The sequence below is a fragment of the Salmo salar genome, chromosome 06 (assembly GCF_965601325.2).
Source record: "Salmo salar chromosome 06, fSalSal1, whole genome shotgun sequence".
In the NCBI taxonomy this organism is placed as follows: domain Eukaryota; kingdom Metazoa; phylum Chordata; class Actinopteri; order Salmoniformes; family Salmonidae; genus Salmo; species Salmo salar.
The window spans coordinates 48,642,716-48,660,934 of record NC_138296.1 but is presented as its reverse complement, the minus strand read 5'-3'; the positions used below and the strand labels follow the sequence as shown (position 1 = coordinate 48,660,934).

General features: G+C 44.3%; 1 protein-coding gene across 3 annotated transcripts in view; it reads left to right on the top strand.

Annotated features, from left to right (window-relative positions):
- LOC106607468 (retinoic acid receptor alpha-A) overlaps window positions 1–18,219 on the top strand; it is a 183,029-nt gene that overhangs the window by 151,290 nt on the left and 13,520 nt on the right. For all 3 annotated transcript variants that reach the window (XM_014204449.3, XM_045720631.2, XM_014204451.3), the window contains one exon: window positions 9,610–9,758. In XM_014204449.3, the coding sequence (XP_014059924.1) occupies window positions 9,610–9,758 (149 nt within the window). The remainder of the gene's footprint in view (window positions 1–9,609; window positions 9,759–18,219) is intronic.

The window sequence follows — 18,219 nt, the reverse complement described above, 5'->3', positions numbered from 1 at the left end:
CACGATAGTAGTCAATTCCAAAACGATACCACTGCAAATTAGACAAAGTCACAGAATGGCACTTGATCCAGTCAGATAAACTCAGCTACTGCTCTGTTCAATCATTGGGAATCTTTTGAGTTAAACATCATTACATTTGACATTTTTCAGAGACAGCCATTTATGCATTAATGAATCAGCTATACAGTCAGACACTCAATTTGTTATTACCAATCTATCTACGTGACAACATAATGGTAATAATGTATTTGAATTATAAATCTTTATTGATAAACTGGGTAAATCAATAGGCCTATTGACAATAGAGGTAAATTAATATGTGCATGACTTTTGTTATTGAGCTTATTTTGGCTGATTTTTATGGGGCTACAGATGATAAACACTCTCTTACCCTTCCATTTGGGACCTATTTTATTGTACCGATCAACAACATTTACGTCGAAGTAGCTATTTTACAAACGTGCTCGCTGTCTCTTTAGGGGCGGTAGGTAGCCTAGTGTTTAGAGCGTTGGGCCAGTAACAGAAAGGTTGCTAGATCGAATCCCCCAGCTGACGAGGTAAAAATCTGTCGTTCTGCCCCTGAACAAGGCAGTTAACCCACTGTTCCTAGGCCCCCATTGTAAATAAGAATTTGTTCTTAACTGACTTGCCTAGTTAAATAAGGGTTTTAAAAAAACAAACCTGTTTTTTTTAAACATTAATGACGTCGTTCACGAGGCAAGAAGGGGGCAGCCCGGAGTCAGTTCATGGAGCCAATAGAGATAAATAGAAATGGCGTCTTTTTGTAGGTACTAACTCCACCATGGTCCATTGGACATAGCCTATGGTGAAATGAATGGCCTACGGTGAAATGAATGAAGGTCTGTGGTAAACACAGGCTTAGGAGATAGTGTTTGTTTTGTTCTATGAGCTGATTTTCATCAGCTAACGTCACTTTTTGTGGATTTTGAAGCATTTATGTAATCACAAAAAGCACAAAGTCTTCATAATTCATAAAGGTCATGTTAACTTACTGATATCATCTCATAGAACAAAACGTATTAGATCTCCTAAGCCTGTGTTAACCTCTGACCTTATTTCCGGCCTTTATCCCAAAACCCTATTCTTTCCCCATTCATTTTCACCATAGGAATGGCTGAATGAACCAGAGGTAACTCATTTCCGGTTTTTAGGACTACAAGCTGGCGATCTCTGTAGATAATCTTTGGGAGAGGCGTGAGAAAGAGACCAATTTTAAGTGAATAAAAAAAAGTTTTGGTGGCTATCAGCTTTAAAATCAATTGATGATAGTTTCAGCTATACGCTAGAAGAACATTTAGCATACAAAGCTGGAAGCGACCAGTATTTTCTTGCATTGTAAAGTGTTCTAGCCTGTATGGACATTGTTTTGCGAACAGTAATGAACAGTTTCAACATTCCTGCATGTGTTATATATCGCATTATTCAAGTGTAGGGAGCTAACATGATGCAGTATCGAGAAAGTACCAAAGTTCCGGTATACCGTGCAACACTAGGAGTTATGTTTTATAACATTTTGACTCGTCCTTGTTTTTAGTTTCCTCACTCCGTGAGTTAGTCTTGAAATCTATCCCGTGTCTGTCCCTGGTTCCCCGCTTGCATGATAAAACCCGGGAGTTTTTTTTTTTCCTGTGAGAAGAGCCGAATGTTGTCTGCGAGAGAAGAGTGTATAGTACAGTCACAGTGAGCCTTTTGAAGGGAGAGAAGAGAGGCTTAACAACTGTACCAGGATTCTCTTTCTCCCCCAGGGACTACCGCCAACGCTGCTGCTGCGAGGTATGCAGCCGCTTCCCTTTCATGCTCTGCCCTATTTTTTTTCTCTCTTTATCTCACTCTCTCTTTCTCTCTCACACACACACACACACACACACACACACACACACACACACACACACACACACACACACACCACACACACACCCCCCCCTCTGATTGTCTCTCTGTCTAGTCCCCCCTCTCTTAGACACGTTCACTTGTACACACTCGCAGACAAACTCACAGACAATCCCTCTTCCTCTGCTTTTTTTCCACTTTCCCCTTCTCCTTTTCTACTCTATAACACGGACACCCCTGTCCCCTCACCAACTCCTCTGCTGGCCTCATACATTTACCTTGTAGCACTATAATGATTGGGGCGTTTTAAATATTTCAGAGGGAAACAGCGGCCTCTATCCCATCCAGGCTATTCTCTGGCAAGAGGGTAAATGGCGGGAGTGTAGCACTGGGAGACGTACGTTCACTAATTCATAGCTCCCTCTTCGAAAGCCTTCTCAGGAGGAGCTGCTAAGCCTATAGTCTTCCTCGAATGATCTAATGGCCCATAGTCCCTCTCGGGCGATCTAATGGCCCATAGTCTCCCTCGGGCGATCTAATGGCCCATAGTCTCCCTCGGGCGATCTAATGGCCCACATGGGTGTGTGGATATCAGTAGTATATGGTACTGTGGTTTAACTCCACAATGTATCAGTCAGTGTGTTTGCGATTTTCTTCAACTCTATTTCTGCCAATTGTGTATGCGTGTATTGTGTGTTTGTTGTGGTTTAGTCTGTGTGTACGTGGTTAAAAATACAGTTGAAGTCAGAAGATTACAAACTCTTAGGTTGGCGTCATTAAAACTCGCTTTTCAACCACTCCACAAATTTCTTGTTAACAAACTATAGTTTTGGCAAGTTGGTTAGGACATCTACTTTGTGCATGACACAAGTAATTTTCCAACAATTGTTTACAGACAGATTATTTCACTTATAATTCACTATCACAATTCCAGTGGGTCAGAAGTTTACATAAACTAAGTTGACTGTGCCTTTAAACAGGTTGGAAAATTCCAGAAAATGATGTCATGGCTTTAGAAGCTTCTGATAGGCTAATTGACATCATTTCAGTAAATTGAAGGTGTACCTGTGGAAGTATTTCAAGTCCTACCTTCAAACTCAGTGCCTCTTTGCTTGACATCATGGGAAAATCAAAAGAAATCAGCCAAGAATTCAGAAAGAAAATTGTAGACCTCCACAAGTCTGGTTCATCCTTGGGAGCAATTTCCAAACGCCTGAAGGTACCACGTTCATCTGTACAAACAATCGTACGCAAGTATAAACACCATGGGGCAAAGGACCTTGTGAAGATGCTGGAGGAAACGCGTACAAAAGTATCTATAGCCACAGGAAAACGAGTCCTATATTGACATAACCTGAAAGGCCGCTCAGCAAGGAAGAAGCCACTGCTCCAAAACCACCATAAAAAAGCCGGACCACGGTTTGCAACTGCACATGGAGACAAAGATCGTACTTTTTGGAGAAATGTCCTCTAGTGTAATGAAACAAATTAGAACTGTTTGGCCATAATGACCAGCATTATGTTTGGAGGAAAAAGGGGGAGGCTTGCAAGCCGAAGAACACCATCCCAACCATGAAGCACTTAAGTGGCAGCATCATGTTGTGGGGGTGCTTTGCTGCAGGAGGGACTGGTGCACTTCACAAAATAGATGGCATCATGCGGTAGGAAAATGATGTGGCTATATTGAAGCAACGTCTCAAGACATCAGTCAGGAAGTTAAAACTTTGTCCCAAATGGGTCTTCCAAATGGACAATGACCCCAAGCATACTTCCAAACTTGTGGCAAAATGGCTTAAGGACAACAAAGTCAAGGTGTTGGAGTGGCCATCACAAAGCCCTGACCTCAATCCTGTCGAAAATTTGTGGTCATAACTGAAAAAGTGTGTGTGACCACGGAGGCCTACAAACCTGACTCAGTTGCACCTATGTGAGGAGGAATGGGCCAAAATGCATCCAACTTATTGTGGGAAGCTTGTGGAAGGCTACCTGAAACGTTTGACCCAAGTTAAACAATGTAAAGGCAATGCTACCAAATACTAATTGAGTGTATGTGAACTTCTGACCCACTGGGAATGTGATGAAAGAAATAAAAGCTGAAATAAAGCATTCTCTCTAGTGTTATTCTGACATTTCACATTCTTTAAATAAAGTGGTGATCCTAACTGACCTAAGACATGGAATTTTTACTAGGATTAAATGTCAGGAATTGTGTAAACTTCCGACTTCAACCTTATACGTGATTGTTTTTTGTCTGTCTCTCTGTGACGCGACCCTCAGATCCGACACTAATGGCCCTCTCAGCCAGCCAAACAGGCCCATCTGTCAGCTAGGGGTCAAATGGTGCAAGCACAAGGTCACGCCAGGCAGACAGACAGGTCAACAGGGCCCAGGGGGGTTAAGGGAAATATGAGAGCCCTCTGACCCCTCCCCCTCTCCACCATACAACCCCCACCCCGTCACAGTCTGGTCAGGTGATCAGCACTCCATGTGATCGGCTCTTACAATGAGCAGCTAAGGAAGCGCTTCATTTTTTTCCTTTTACCTTTATTTAACTCTTAAATGCGCAATATGTAGAAATCGCTCTGCCATTACATGGTTGATAAAATTCTATCATGTTCGCCTAATTTCGGTTTACGTGGCAAAACAAGCAGTGTATAGTGTAGAGAGTCAATCTAAACCGCTGTGAAATATATTTTCTATATCCAAAGATATCATATTTTTAGCTGTTTTGAAGCCGGTGTATAAAAGCGAAACAAAACATATGCGAAAGCTAAACTTAGGAACGGGAAGCATAGAAATGGAGCACAAACAACAGATCTACTGCTTGTCAGACTTGCTTTCAAAGAGAATGAAAGATCTATAACTAATATTTCTATGTGAATTTGGTCCGGTCACCCGGAAAGCACCATACTGGATCTTTTTAACAATAGCTGTTTTGGTCAGGGTTGTGCTGACATCACCAGGGTTGTGGGTGACGTGCTGCATGGAACTGAAATTGTATGCTCGACGATCCAATAATTACGAATTAACAAGAACAGAAAACGTGAAGAGTAAGCCAGATTCAGAGAGAAAAGGCTTTGCTTTATTCAACAACAACAAAAACTCCTGGTCATGCTTTGACAATGGCTCGCCCACAGTTAGCATGCCTCCATGAAAACTATGCAAAAAGTGAGGGAGGAAGTGGTGGCGAGAGAGGACATACATAATTTTGCCTGATGGGACTTCTGGAAAGAAAGAGTGAAGGAAAAAGTCCTGTGTGATGCTGGTGTCTAATTGAGTCTGCCTTCCATGGGTCCTCAGATCCTCAAAAAGTTCTACAGCTGCACCCTCGAGAGCATCCTGAGTGGTTGCATCACCGCTTGGTATGGCAACTGCTCGGCATCCGACCACTAGGCACTACAGAGGGTAGTGCGTACTGCCCAGCGCATCACTGGGGCCAAGCTTCCTGCCATCCAGGACCTCTATACCAGGCGGTGTCAGAGGAAGGCCCTAAGAAGGAAGACTCCAGCCACCCTAGTCATAGACTGTTCTCTCTGCTACCGCACAGAAAGCGGTACTGGAGTGCCAAGTCTAGGTCCAAAAGGCTCCTTAACAGCTTCTATCCCCAAGTGATATGACTGCTAAACAGTCAATCAAATGCCTACCCGGACAATTTGCATTGACCCCCTTTTTTACACTGCTGCTACTCACTGTTTATTATCTATGCATAGTCATTTTACCCGTACCTACATGTCCATATTATCTCAATTACCTCAACTGGGTACCGCTACCCCCTGTATACCCCCTGTTTTATAGTTTTTATTGTAATAATTTTAGCAAATATTTGCGCACTTTATAAAATAAAAAAAAAGGGGTTTGTAAGTCAGCATTTCACAGTAATGTCTACACCTACTGTATTCGGCGCTTGTGACAAATACAATTTGATATGATTTATTAAAGTACTGAGTGGGAACTCCCTTTTGAGATCCAGGTCAAGAAGCACTTTGGCGCCGTTCATTATAGTCCAGCCATGTCCTTGATCAGGGTGAACTGCCTTTTGGCATCTTGTTGGCTTCTTCTCAAATGTCCCCATTTTTAGCTGAGATGACAAGAAAGCTTGCGGAGGCTAGTCGTTAGCGAAGCTAGCTCACTATAGCAGGTGTCCATCGCCTACCTGGGAGGATTGATTAGTGATGAACTGATCCGTTTGGCTTTCATCTAATAAAATCCTGGTTTTGTTATTACACATGGTTTAGTTTAACACATGGTGTCTGGGACCAGTTTGGGTGGCGTAGCCCCAGGCGTGCAGGTAGAGTTCCATGTGAGGACGAGGACGTCCCTATTTCACCCTCTAATGTGCCACTCATACAAGAGTCAGGACTAATACAAGGAGAGCTTGGCAGAAAAGAGGTCAGACAGGGCTCCAGGGAACAGGGGGCTGGCGCGCACACAAAAAGACTGAGTGTGAAGGCAGGAGAGGGAAGGAGAGAAAGAGAAGAAGTGTGAGAGGAACAGCGATGGAGAGGGTGAGAGAGGGGTGAGAAAATGGATTGAGTGTAATGTGAAATAAGCAAGGGGAAAGAGGAGGAAAATGTCTTACTTACTTGTTTGAAATGTCTTACTTCCTGTGTTTTTTTTATTTTTGATACCTTGAAACGGGTTGGTTTGATACCGTATAGCAGCACAACATCAGTGTCCCTCTCTCACACCCCCTTTTTCTTTTCACCTACAGCGTATCTCTCACCATCGCTCTCTTTCATCTTGTTTCTGAGCCTGCTTTCTCTGTCGCCCCTTTTTTCTGTGCGTCTACCTACCCAAAATACCTCCCTTAGCTGGCACAAAGACAGCACTGAAGCCTCAACCGTCACCGTCACTCGTTTCCTGTGTGTGTGTGTGTGTGTGTGTGTGTGTGTGTGTGTGTGTGTGTGTGTGTGTGTGTGTGTGTGGCGCGCGCGCCTGGAGAGGAGATAAAGACTTCACATCCTCCTCTCTCTAGTCTTCTTTCTGTCTCTGTTAGGGCTGGTGTGTTTTCAGTGACACCCTGGCTTATTTTGAACACAGGAAACACCGGCTGGTTTAGGTAGTGGATATACTTGGAAAGATGCAGCTGAGCATAGACTGAAAAAGTAGATCAGGCTCAAATGGGATATAGAACTGGTACCATTCATCATAGTGATCGACTAGTATCTATATATCTAGACATCTATAAAAAGTTTAGTAGATCCCAGACAGTAATCCTCATAGTTGTTGCTGGGAAATCAATTGATAATTGACCTGCAAGGAAAACGCATTCACTTCCACCTCCACACACCTGAACCACTGTTCTCGGGTCCAAAACTGAACGCATCCTCCAGTTAGCATTGTAGAGACGCTATCATTACCTCTGATTCAGGATCTGTGCTAAATGACAAAGTGATGGGGTGATCTGGTAGCATTTGGGCTAGTCTGAATTCCAGCATCCCGAGACCCAGACAGCCAGACCTTTTCCATTGTGGATTTGTCTAGTTTTATTCCTTTTCTTGTTTTTCTATGTTTTGTGTTTGAGCTATTCAGAGCGACCGAGGACACTAGAGGAAGGGCCTTGGCAGGACAACAGGCAGTGAATACATTGTTTTCTCGTCTAGTTTTTTTTTCTTTCTCTCCCCTGTATTTATGCTCCCGAGTGGCTCAGTGGTCTAAGACACTGCATCTCAGTGCAAGAGGCGTCACTGCAGTCAGTACCTTGGCCGGGGTAGGCCGTCATTGTAAATAAGAATTTGTTCTTAACTGACTTGCCTAGCTACTTTTTTTTTTTTTTACATTTAATTAATGTTGAATAAATTGTCAGTAGGAAAAACAGAGCATGGCTTTGGCGTGCCATGGTTTTCTAGTGGTCCTGCTCATCATCTGTTCCAAACCCAGCGATCACTGGAGTGATCCTAGATGGTCTCTCTCGTTTTTCGTCATCCTCGGTTTCGCTCTCTTTCTCTTCGTCTCTCTCTCATGTTCTTCCGGACTCTCCGTGTCTCTCTTCCTCAACTTTTTCCTCTCGTTTCATTCTCGCACACAGCGAAAACATTGTCTGCTTTGAAAATAATACTTTGTAGACCTTTGTAGACCATAATGTATGCACACACACTCCCCAACTGACTCTCTCACACACACACACACACACACACACACACACACACACACACACACACACACACACACAATGTAATGGTTTTGGAATTCCCCCCAGACCCTATACGGTGTTATTGTTGGCACCTATCCAGCACTGATGGGAAGGTGGACTAAGCTTGCAGAAAAAAAGAGGGGGGTGTGCAGACACCCCTGGAATGTGCGTTATGTCAGGAGATATAGAGGGGAAGCCGGTAAGGGCGGGGACCGGAGATGACTGGGGGTCAAAGGGGAAAGGGCAGAGGGGAACATGGCTGGGGATTGGAGGACAGAAGGAATAGAAAATGTGGGGGGCAGGGTGTTAGGTATGTAGAGAGAGAATGGAAAGAATCTGGAGAGGGAGAGAGAAAAGGAGAGATGCAGGGTGAGGTAAATGCAGAGGGAGTGAAAGAGATGAGTGGAAGGTAGAAGAATGTGTGGGGGTTTAGTGTGGTAATGATGGAAACAAGTAAGATTGTACACTGAGAAGTCTCTCTCACACACACACACACACACACACACACACACACACACACACACACACACACACACACACACACACATTAGAACATGTAGGACAGATTCATGCATCAACTTTCACATGGTGGGTTAGGGCCAGAGATATGTGTGTTATTGGGTCAGGTGAAGGTTTGTTTGTGTGTGTGTTCCTTTCCACTTTCGTTCTCTCATGCTGCCTTGCAGGTTCTTTTGAGTCCTGGGGTAAAACTTGAGCACTTACTAACACTCCAGTGTTCAGTCTGACCCCTAAGCATAACACACACACACACACACACTAGGAGAGCTCTGAAAGATTGAAGGTGTGTTGTGTGTACATGAATGTAACCTGTATGTGAGCTTGCGTGAGTGTGTGTGTGCGTGCGTTCAGGGTCTGCCTCTCACATCCTTCCACATGATGTAAGCCCCTCTTCCAAGTAGTGGAGGAGATTACATGATGGACTGTGATTACAAAGATGACTGTTTCTCATCACATTGAAGGCATGTCCCCTTTTTTATAACGCATACAGTCACTAGTGAAAGTCTACACGCCTTACAGTCTTCATATTTTGCTGCCTTAAAATGTCATCTATAAAAGGGATTCATTTAGATTTTTCCTAATGATCTACGCGACCTACTCCACATTTTCAAACGGAAAGAAAAATGATATAAATATTTCCAAATTACCAAAAAAAAACGAAATGAGGAAGTATTGATTGCCTTCTCACCCCAGAGTTAATATTTGATGGAAACACCTTTGGCAGCCATTACATGAAAGAGTAAGTGAAGCGGCTCGTATTGTCATTCACTCGCTTTCATCCTAATTCTCTTTTGATCTATTTAAATCTCTCTCTCTCTCTCTCTCTCTCTCTCTCTCTCTCTCTCTCTCAACATGCAGTTACATCAGAAAGTGTGGTAATTATTTAAGTGAGCTGTGTTACAAGTTACCTACCCAATTACCAACTGTGGTTCCACTGAATCTTTCATACGGTCCACTTGTTGCAATGTGCCGTTGTCACTCATTTCCACCGTGTCTTAATCGGTGATTAGGCTAATTAATAGCATAGCTGTATGTCTTTAAGTTCATCCAGTCCTATAGATTCAGCTAACCTAATCTCCCGCTCCCCTTTCTCTCTCTCTCTGCAGCCATAGAGACCCAGAGCACCAGCTCGGAGGAGATAGTCCCCAGTCCCCCCTCGCCACCTCCTCCCCCGCGAATCTACAAACCCTGCTTCGTTTGTGCGGACAAGTCCTCGGGATACCACTATGGAGTCAGCGCCTGCGAGGGCTGCAAGGTGAGACACTTGGCCGTGCTCTTTTTCTCTCCATCCATCTCGCGTTGCATCTCTCTGTCTTCACCTCCCTCCCTTTTGCCTGCTCGCTCGTTCTCACTCTTCCCTCGCCTCTACCTCTATCGCCCTCTCTCTCTATCTCTCTCTCTCACTTTGTGCCCCAGGACTCGGGGAACCTGAACTCTCAGGCCAGTGAATGACTTTAAATATCAGTCAAGTGCTGCGGAGAGATTAAAGCATGTACCAGAGTTATACACCATTGCCATAACTGTGTCGACTGCCTAATCTGACTATATTGCCTGGAAAAGCCTCCCGCTACCAGATTGAGCACCAGCTTGCTATTTGAAGTATCCTCAATAATTGAAGGCTGCCAGCATCTAAATGTATATTGGCCCTCCACTGGGACTGAGGTAAAGCACAGGTTAGTACTAGCCTAACTAGTGCGACTACACAGTTCCCCCTCCCGTGTGTGTGTGCGTGTTTGATGGTTAGGTAGGCGCACAGTCCTCTCCTGTTCCCACGCAAACCCTTCTATCTCTCCTGGAAGAAAACGCACGTCTTCATTAAATTTGCATGTTTTTTTTCTTCTCCCTCCTTTTTTTCTCTATGATTGTTTCTCTCTTTTGGGTCCCGGGAGGACGTGTATCTGTGGTCTACTTTTCATTTTTGTATTTTTTTGTTGTTGTTGCTGGAGGCTTCTCTCTATTTTTTGTTGTTGTTGCAAATTGGAACGCTCATTCCCCACACACACCCATCCCCATCCCCAGATTTAGGGGAATTGGCTGTCTGCAAATGCGCAGTCGTTAGTTTTCATCCCTAATAACAGAGGTGTCGAAACAGCCGAGGAACACTAATCAACATACGCATCCAGTATAATCTAATGATGTACACAGGCATTCAAACCTGATGAGTGTGTCCACAGCCGCTCATGTAGTGTGGTAATATTGATTGATCCCTTTTTGATAAAGATAAGCAATAATGACTGTGTAAAATAAATGATTAAAATACTGATCTATATTGTATGCCACATTTTGGGGTGAATTATATATTTATACGAACACAACAGATTCTGTTTAACAGGTAGTCATTTTTCTTCTCAAAAAGGTAGGGGTGAAAATTATTGACACCCATGAAGATGGTTATAAATAAAATAGTCAAAAGTTTAGTATTTGGTCCCATACTCCTAACATGCAATGACTGCATCATGTTTGTGACTCTACAAACTTGTTGGATGCATTTGCAGGTAGTTTTGGTTGTGTTTCGGATTACTTTGTGCCCGATAGAAATTAATGGTAAATAATGTTTTGTGTCATTTTGGAGTCACTTATTGTAAATAAGAATAGACTGTTTCCGAACACTTCTACATGAATGTGGATGCTACCGTAATTATGGATAATGAATTGTGAATAATGATGAGTAAGAAAGTTAGAGGGTCTAAGATCATACCCCCAGGACATGCCAATAACAGGGGAGGTTAGCATCTATAAAAGCCAATCCAAAATGACACTACATTATTTACCATTTATTTTGGATTCAAATTAATCTGAAACAAAACCAAAACGAACTGCAAATGCATCCAACAAGCATAAACAAAACGGACCCACTAGGCCATAGACTTTTTAAATGTTTTATTTGTTTTACTTAACCTTTTATTTTACTAGGCAAGTCAGTTAAGAACAAATTCTTATTTACAATGACGGCCTAACCCGGCCAAACCCTAACCCGGATGACGCTGGGCCAATTGTGCGCCGCCCTATGGGACTCCCAATCACAGCTATGATACAGCCTGGAATCCAACCAGGGTCTGTAGTGACGCCTCTAGCACTGAGGTGCAGTGCCTAAGACCACTGCGCCACTCGGGAGTCCTAAAAGAGAGAAGCGTTTTCATAAAACCCTTTTGCATGGGCAGGAGAAGAGCAAACAACAGACCTTCATTCCATTTCTACCAGATCTGACTTGTTTGTATTCAAAATCAATTTTGGACCAAGCCACAGATTAGGTAATAAAACTAACATATCCAATCAGATGGAACCAGCCGACATCCTAAAGAAAGGGGCTCACCTCTATGTGTGAAGACTTGAGGTGGTGGGCTGGGTACAATAGAGATAAGACCGCATTCCTGAGACGGCACAAAGGAAACCCTTGCATACCGTGTCATCAGAGTTCACTCTGAACCACTACACATAACCAAAGAGATCATACATGCGTGTCGATGGCATCAGAGTTCTCTTCAGGGAACAAGTTTCGAATACAGATGCCAATCAATGCTGCGGTAGTATTATTCTCTCACACATTCCAATAGTCAGTCCGCTAGATACTGTGCGAGAGAGAGACCAAGATTTTGGCCCCTCAACAGGGGGAAGGGCTGACTGGCCCTTGAGTATTTTACTTGTGTTCCTTGGCCGTTTGCCATGCAGACCCAGAGGTGACAGAGAGCACATAGATTAGGGCAGAATATTTAGCCATGTTACATACACACGACATACTGTGACCCCTGTGCATATACACAAGTAATCTGTTTTGTACGCATGCATGTATACACACACACACACCCCAGGCTGTTACCGGGGGCTAGGATTAGTGGTGCAGCTAAAGAGGCTTACAGGACGGGGAAGGCAGGACACGGTATGATGTATGGAGTGGAATGGTGTACGGGTGTTGACCCCCCCACGGTAGAAGGTCACCGTAACGTGAGTAGATCCCCTGTCCCAGGTCGCACCAGGGTCAATCGCAGGCTCCCATGGGTCGGCTGGTGGCCAGGAAGAGATCAAGGATCCCAAAACAGATATAGGTCCACAGAGTCCTGTCAGGCTCTCCTCTCTTCTGTCTCATCCTTCTCTGCATCTCTCTTTTTCTATCTCTCTCTGATAATCTTTCTCTCTGTATTTTCATCTTTCTTTTGCTCTTTATCTACCTGAACACTTCCCCATGTCTCTCTTCATTCTATCTCGCTCGTGCTCGCTGCCTCTCTCTCTTGCTCTCTTCCTATCTCTCTCTCTTTCTGTCATCCCCTCTTTATTTATAGACCCTTAACCCATGGGTTCCACCGGGAATTCTGCCTGGCTGTAACCTGTGTGTGTGTGTGTGTGTGTGTGTGTGTGTGTGTGTGTGTGTGTGTGTGTGTGTGTGTGTGTGTGTGTGTGTGTGTGTGTGTGTTTCAGGTGTGTTTATGGGCAGTGTAGTTTGTGTTCCCGACATCTGTATGTGCACTTTTAACCCTCACCAAACCTAGACCTTCTCCCCCGTTTTGAAATTCGGAGCGTTCAGAGCGCACACTGGACGCTCTGGCAGAGGAGTAGGGTTGATCCGAGCATTCTGACCATCACAACGGTAGTCAAGCACCCCAGCTAACTGGCTAATGTTGGCTAGCTACTTCCAGACACAAATGAGAGAACACCTCACTCTGACCATTTTACACGCTGTAACAGAGCTGGTTATCCAGAGCGTTGGTAACTGTTCTGCTAGCAACAATTTAATTCCGTTTTGTTTTGTTGCCCATGTTCAACGGGTGTTGAGCGTTCGTAAATTTAGCAGTTATTCTGCTCTCTGGCACACTCAGACGAGAGTGCTCTGAAATCGGAGTAGATAGCCAGAATTAACAATGTCCATTGAGAACGCACGACGACTGTACAACTTAGCTATGAATGATGTGAATAATCAAGTCAATAAATGTTGGGTAGTTAGATGGCATATAGTTAAAATACGTCCTGGCAAGTTAGATGTCTTAGTAGCCAACTAACTTTAGGTATCTAGCTAACTTTTAATTAAAAAAAAAATATATATATATATATATATACTGCTCAAAAAAATAAAGGGAACACTTAAACAACACATCCTAGATCTGAATGAAAGAAATAATCTTATTAAATACTTTTTTCTTTACATAGTTGAATGTGCTGACAACAAAATCACACAAAAATAATCAATGGAAATCCAATTTATCAACCCATGGAGGTCTGGATTTGGAGTCACACTCAAAATTAAAGTGTAAAACCACACTACAGGCTGATCCAACTTTGATGTAATGTCCTTAAAACAAGTCAAAATGAGGCTCAGTAGTGTGTGTGGCCTCCACGTGCCTGTATGACCTCCCTACAACACCTGGGCATGCTCCTGATGAGGTGGCGGATGGTCTCCTGAGGGATCTCCTCCCAACTCCTGGACAGTCTGTGGTGCAACATGGTGTTGGTGGATGGAGCGAGACATGATGTCCCAGATGTGCTCAATTGGATTCAGGTCTGGGGAACGGGCGGGCCAGTCCATAGCATCAATGCCTTCCTCTTGCAGGAACTGCTGACACACTCCAGCCACATGAGGTTTAGCATTGTCTTGCATTAGGAGGAACCCAGGGCCAACCGCACCAGCATATGGTCTCACAAGGGGTCTGAGGATCTCATCTCGGTACCTAATGGCACTCAGGCTACCACTGGCGAGCACATGGAGGGCTGTGCGGCCCCCCCACAGAAATGCCACCCCACACCATGACTGACCCACCGCCAAACCGGTCATGCTGGAGGATGTTGCAGGCAGCAGAACGTTCTCCACGGCGTCTCCAGACTCTGTCACGTCTGTCACATGTGCTCAGTGTGAACCTGCTTTCATCTGTGAAGAGCACAGGGCGCCAGTGGCGAATTTGCCAATCTTGGTGTTCTCTGGCAAATGCCAAACATCCTGCACGGTGTTGGGCTGTAAGCACAACCCCCACCTGTGGACGTCGGGCCCTCATACCACCCTCATGGAGTCTGTTTCTGACCGTTTGAGCAGACACATGCACATTTGTGGCCTGCTGGAGGGTTGTTGCATTTTTCAGGACTCTGGCAGTGCTCCTCCTGCTCCTCCTTGCACAAAGGCGGCGGTAGCGGTCCTGCTGCTGGGTTGTTGCCCTCCTACGGCCTCCTCCACGTCTCCTGATGTACTGGCCTGTCTCCTGGTAGTGCCTCCATGCTCTGGACACTATGCAGACAGACACAGCAAACCTTCTTGCCACAGCTCGCATTGATGTGCCATCCTGGATGAGCTGCACTACCTGAGCCACTTGTGTGGGTTGTAGACTCCTTCTCATGCTACCACTAGAGTGAAAGCACCGCCAGCATTCAAAAGAGACCAAAACATCAGCCAGGAAGCATAGGAACTGAGAAGTGGTCTGTGGTCTCCACCTGCAGAACCACTCCTTTATTGGGGGTGTCTTGCTAATTGCCTATAATTTCCACCTGTTGTCTATTCCATTTACACAACAGCATGTGAAATGTATTGTCAATCAGTGTTGCTTCCTAAGTGGACAGTTTGATTTCACAGAAGTGTGATTGACTTGGAGTTACATTGTTGTTTAAGTGTTCCCTTTATTTTTTGGAGCTATATATATATATATATATATATATATATTGCTCAAAAAAATAAAGGGAACACTTAAACAACAATATATATATACCTATACCTATACGACCTGGCCAAGATGAAGCAAAGCAGTGCGACACAAACAACACAGAGTTACACATGGAATAAACAAACGTACAGTCAATAACACAATAGAAAAGTCTATATACAGTGTGTGCAAATGAGGTAAGATTAGGGAGGTAAGGCAATAAATAGGCCGTAGTGGCGAAGTAATTACAATTAAACACTGGCGTGATAGATGTGCAGAAGATGAATGTGCAAGTAGAGCTACTGGGGTGCAAAGGAGCAAAAAATAAATAAAGAATATGGGGATGAGGTAGTTGGATGTGCTATTTACAGGTGGGCTATGTACAGGTGCAGTGATCTGTGAGCTGCTCTGACAGCTGATGCTTAAAGTTAGTGAAGGAGATAATGTGCCTCCAGCTTCAGTGATTTTTGCAATTCGTTCTATTCTTTGGCAGCAGAGAACTGGAAGGAAAGGCGGCCAAAGGAGGAATTGGCTTTGGGGTTAACCAGTGAAATATACTTGCTGGAGCGCGTGCTAGATTTAATTTTGGATTGGAGATGCTTATTGTGAGTCTGGAAGGAGAGTTTGCAGTCTAACCAGACACCTAGGTATTTGTAGTTGTCCACATATTCTAAGTCAGAACCGTCCAGAGTAGTGATGCTAGACGGGTGGGCAGGTGCGGGCAGCGATCGGTTGATGAGCATGCATTTAGTTTTACTTGCATTTAGAGCAGTTGGAGGCCACGGAAGGAAAGTTGTACAGCATTGAAGCTCGTCTGGAGGTTAGTTAGAACAGTGTCCAAAGAAGGGCCAGATGTCTACAGAATGGTTTCGTCTGCGTAGAGGTGGATCAGAGAATCACCAGCAGCAAGAGCGTCATCATTGATGTATAGAGAGAAAAGAGTTGGCCTGAGAATTGAACCCTGTGGCACCCCCATAGACTGCCAGAGGTCCGGACAACAGACCCTCCGATTTGACACACTGAACTCTCTGAGAAATAGATGGTGTACCAGGCGGGGCAGTCATTTGAGAAACCAAGGCTGTTGAGTCTGCCGATAAGAATGTGGTGATTGACAGAGTCGAAAGCCTTGGCCAGGTCGATGAATATGGCTGCACAGTATTGTCTTTTATTGATGGCGGTAATGATATCGTTTAGGACCTTGAGCGTGGCTGAGGTGCACCCATGACCAGCTCAGTACATACTGGTACATACTGCTGAAATGCTATGCAGCTCGTAAGGATAGCGTCGCTAACAAATTGTCAGCCAGCATAACGTGTAATGTAACTTATTTGAAAAGTCATTACTTTATTACCATTGCTCAACATTTTATTAACATTTGTCATAATTAGGTAACGCAATGAATTTGTATCCGCTCTCGCTGGACTTTGGCAGCATATTTCCCACCGTTTTCTTAAAATCTGAAAACATTGTGAAGCCACGCCCATTTTCTGAAGAGAAGCGTTATGGGCACTAAAAGCACGGAAATAGTGTCAACTGCTTGTATACTTCGTATTATGGTGAATTTAGTACGACATCCGGGAACTTTTGGCATACTAACTATATCCATACTATGACCAATAAGCATACTATAAACCCAATTTACTAAACAAATAGTGCGGTTAGTGTGAGTATTCGAACACAGCTTTAGTCCCCTTAATAGCATTAGCACTTCTCTTCTGTAAAGCGCTTATTCCCCCTCTTTTATATTGCTGTAGTTCCAGTATTATAAAGTCTAGCTCCTGTAGTTTAGCCACAGTGTATTGTTTAATTCCAGAGCTGTAAGGTCTATCTCCTGTAGTTGTTTAGCTGTGGTTGTACTTCCAGTGCTCTAGGCCAGTCTTCGACCACGGTACCAGCCCTCTGCTGCCAGAACATTCTTCACACCTTGTAATTACTGAACTTCAGTCCACGGGGATTTCAGGCCACTAACAGCTGTAGCTGTTAAACAAGAGCGAGGAAACATACTATTTAGTGGGTGCATGTGCATTTGTGTGTGTGCGTAGTACACCTCTCAACAGAGGTCCATATGTGTCATAGGGACTCCCATGTGCACAGAAGTGCTCTCCACTCAACCTATCCCTCCCTTCTATACCATTTCGCCCCTTATCCTCTTTCTCCTTTCACATCTGCAAATGCACCCTCAGTGGCTTGGCGGCTAGGAGCCATCAGAGGTCGCTAAGAGGGCTTTTCCACTGAAGGGCCGTGCCGCGATTATCACGATTCCTATTTCATTTCCATTTGCCCATGGCCCACTTGATTCCTGGAACCAAGCGGGATACTCAGCCTCGTTTGATATCTGGTACTGTCCTCGAACCAAGTAGGCTGTTGGGTGGGTTTACAAATGCCTGTATTCAACGATTGATGTCACGCAATGATGTCACAGTGTGTGTCGCGTATGTTGTAATACTCATGCACGAATCAATGGTTCCATATTTAAAAGAGAAGGGAAATCTGACTACGAACGGTACAGCTACACTAACGAATAACACTAGAGCAAAAACAGAATAATGAAGGACTTTTGAGCATCTGGGCAGAGCCTTTCAACACACACTGGTCTTTCAACAGGCTGAAACTATCCTCTCTTCGCATGTCGATACGTTGGGAATTTCTCAGGCTCTTTTCGGCTGTCTCTTCTATTCTGTTCACTCTCCATTGCTGGCCACAAACAAAAATGAAAAGCATGGCACAAAATAGCCGGGATAACGCCTCCACTACATCTCCCTCCTCCATACTTAAAAATGGCAGTCCCCAAGGATCACAACAATGTCGCTGTTGAATTGCGTCAACGGTCGCTCTCCTAAAATCATCACTAGCAGTTTTTCCCGCGAATGAAACCTAGTCCTGTTTCCAGTTCCACTGCAAATGTAAAACAACCATAAATGAACAAGGCTAGTTCTAGCTGGTTCCGGCACGGCCCGTCGCGGTCTGGTTCCTCTAGTGCAGGTATTCCCAAACTGGAAATACCTCAATGCCATCGGGGGTACGCTGAATAAAAATGTGATTCTCTTTATTTATATATATATATGACAGCTTTGTGACATCAAATGGACTATGGTGGTCAAG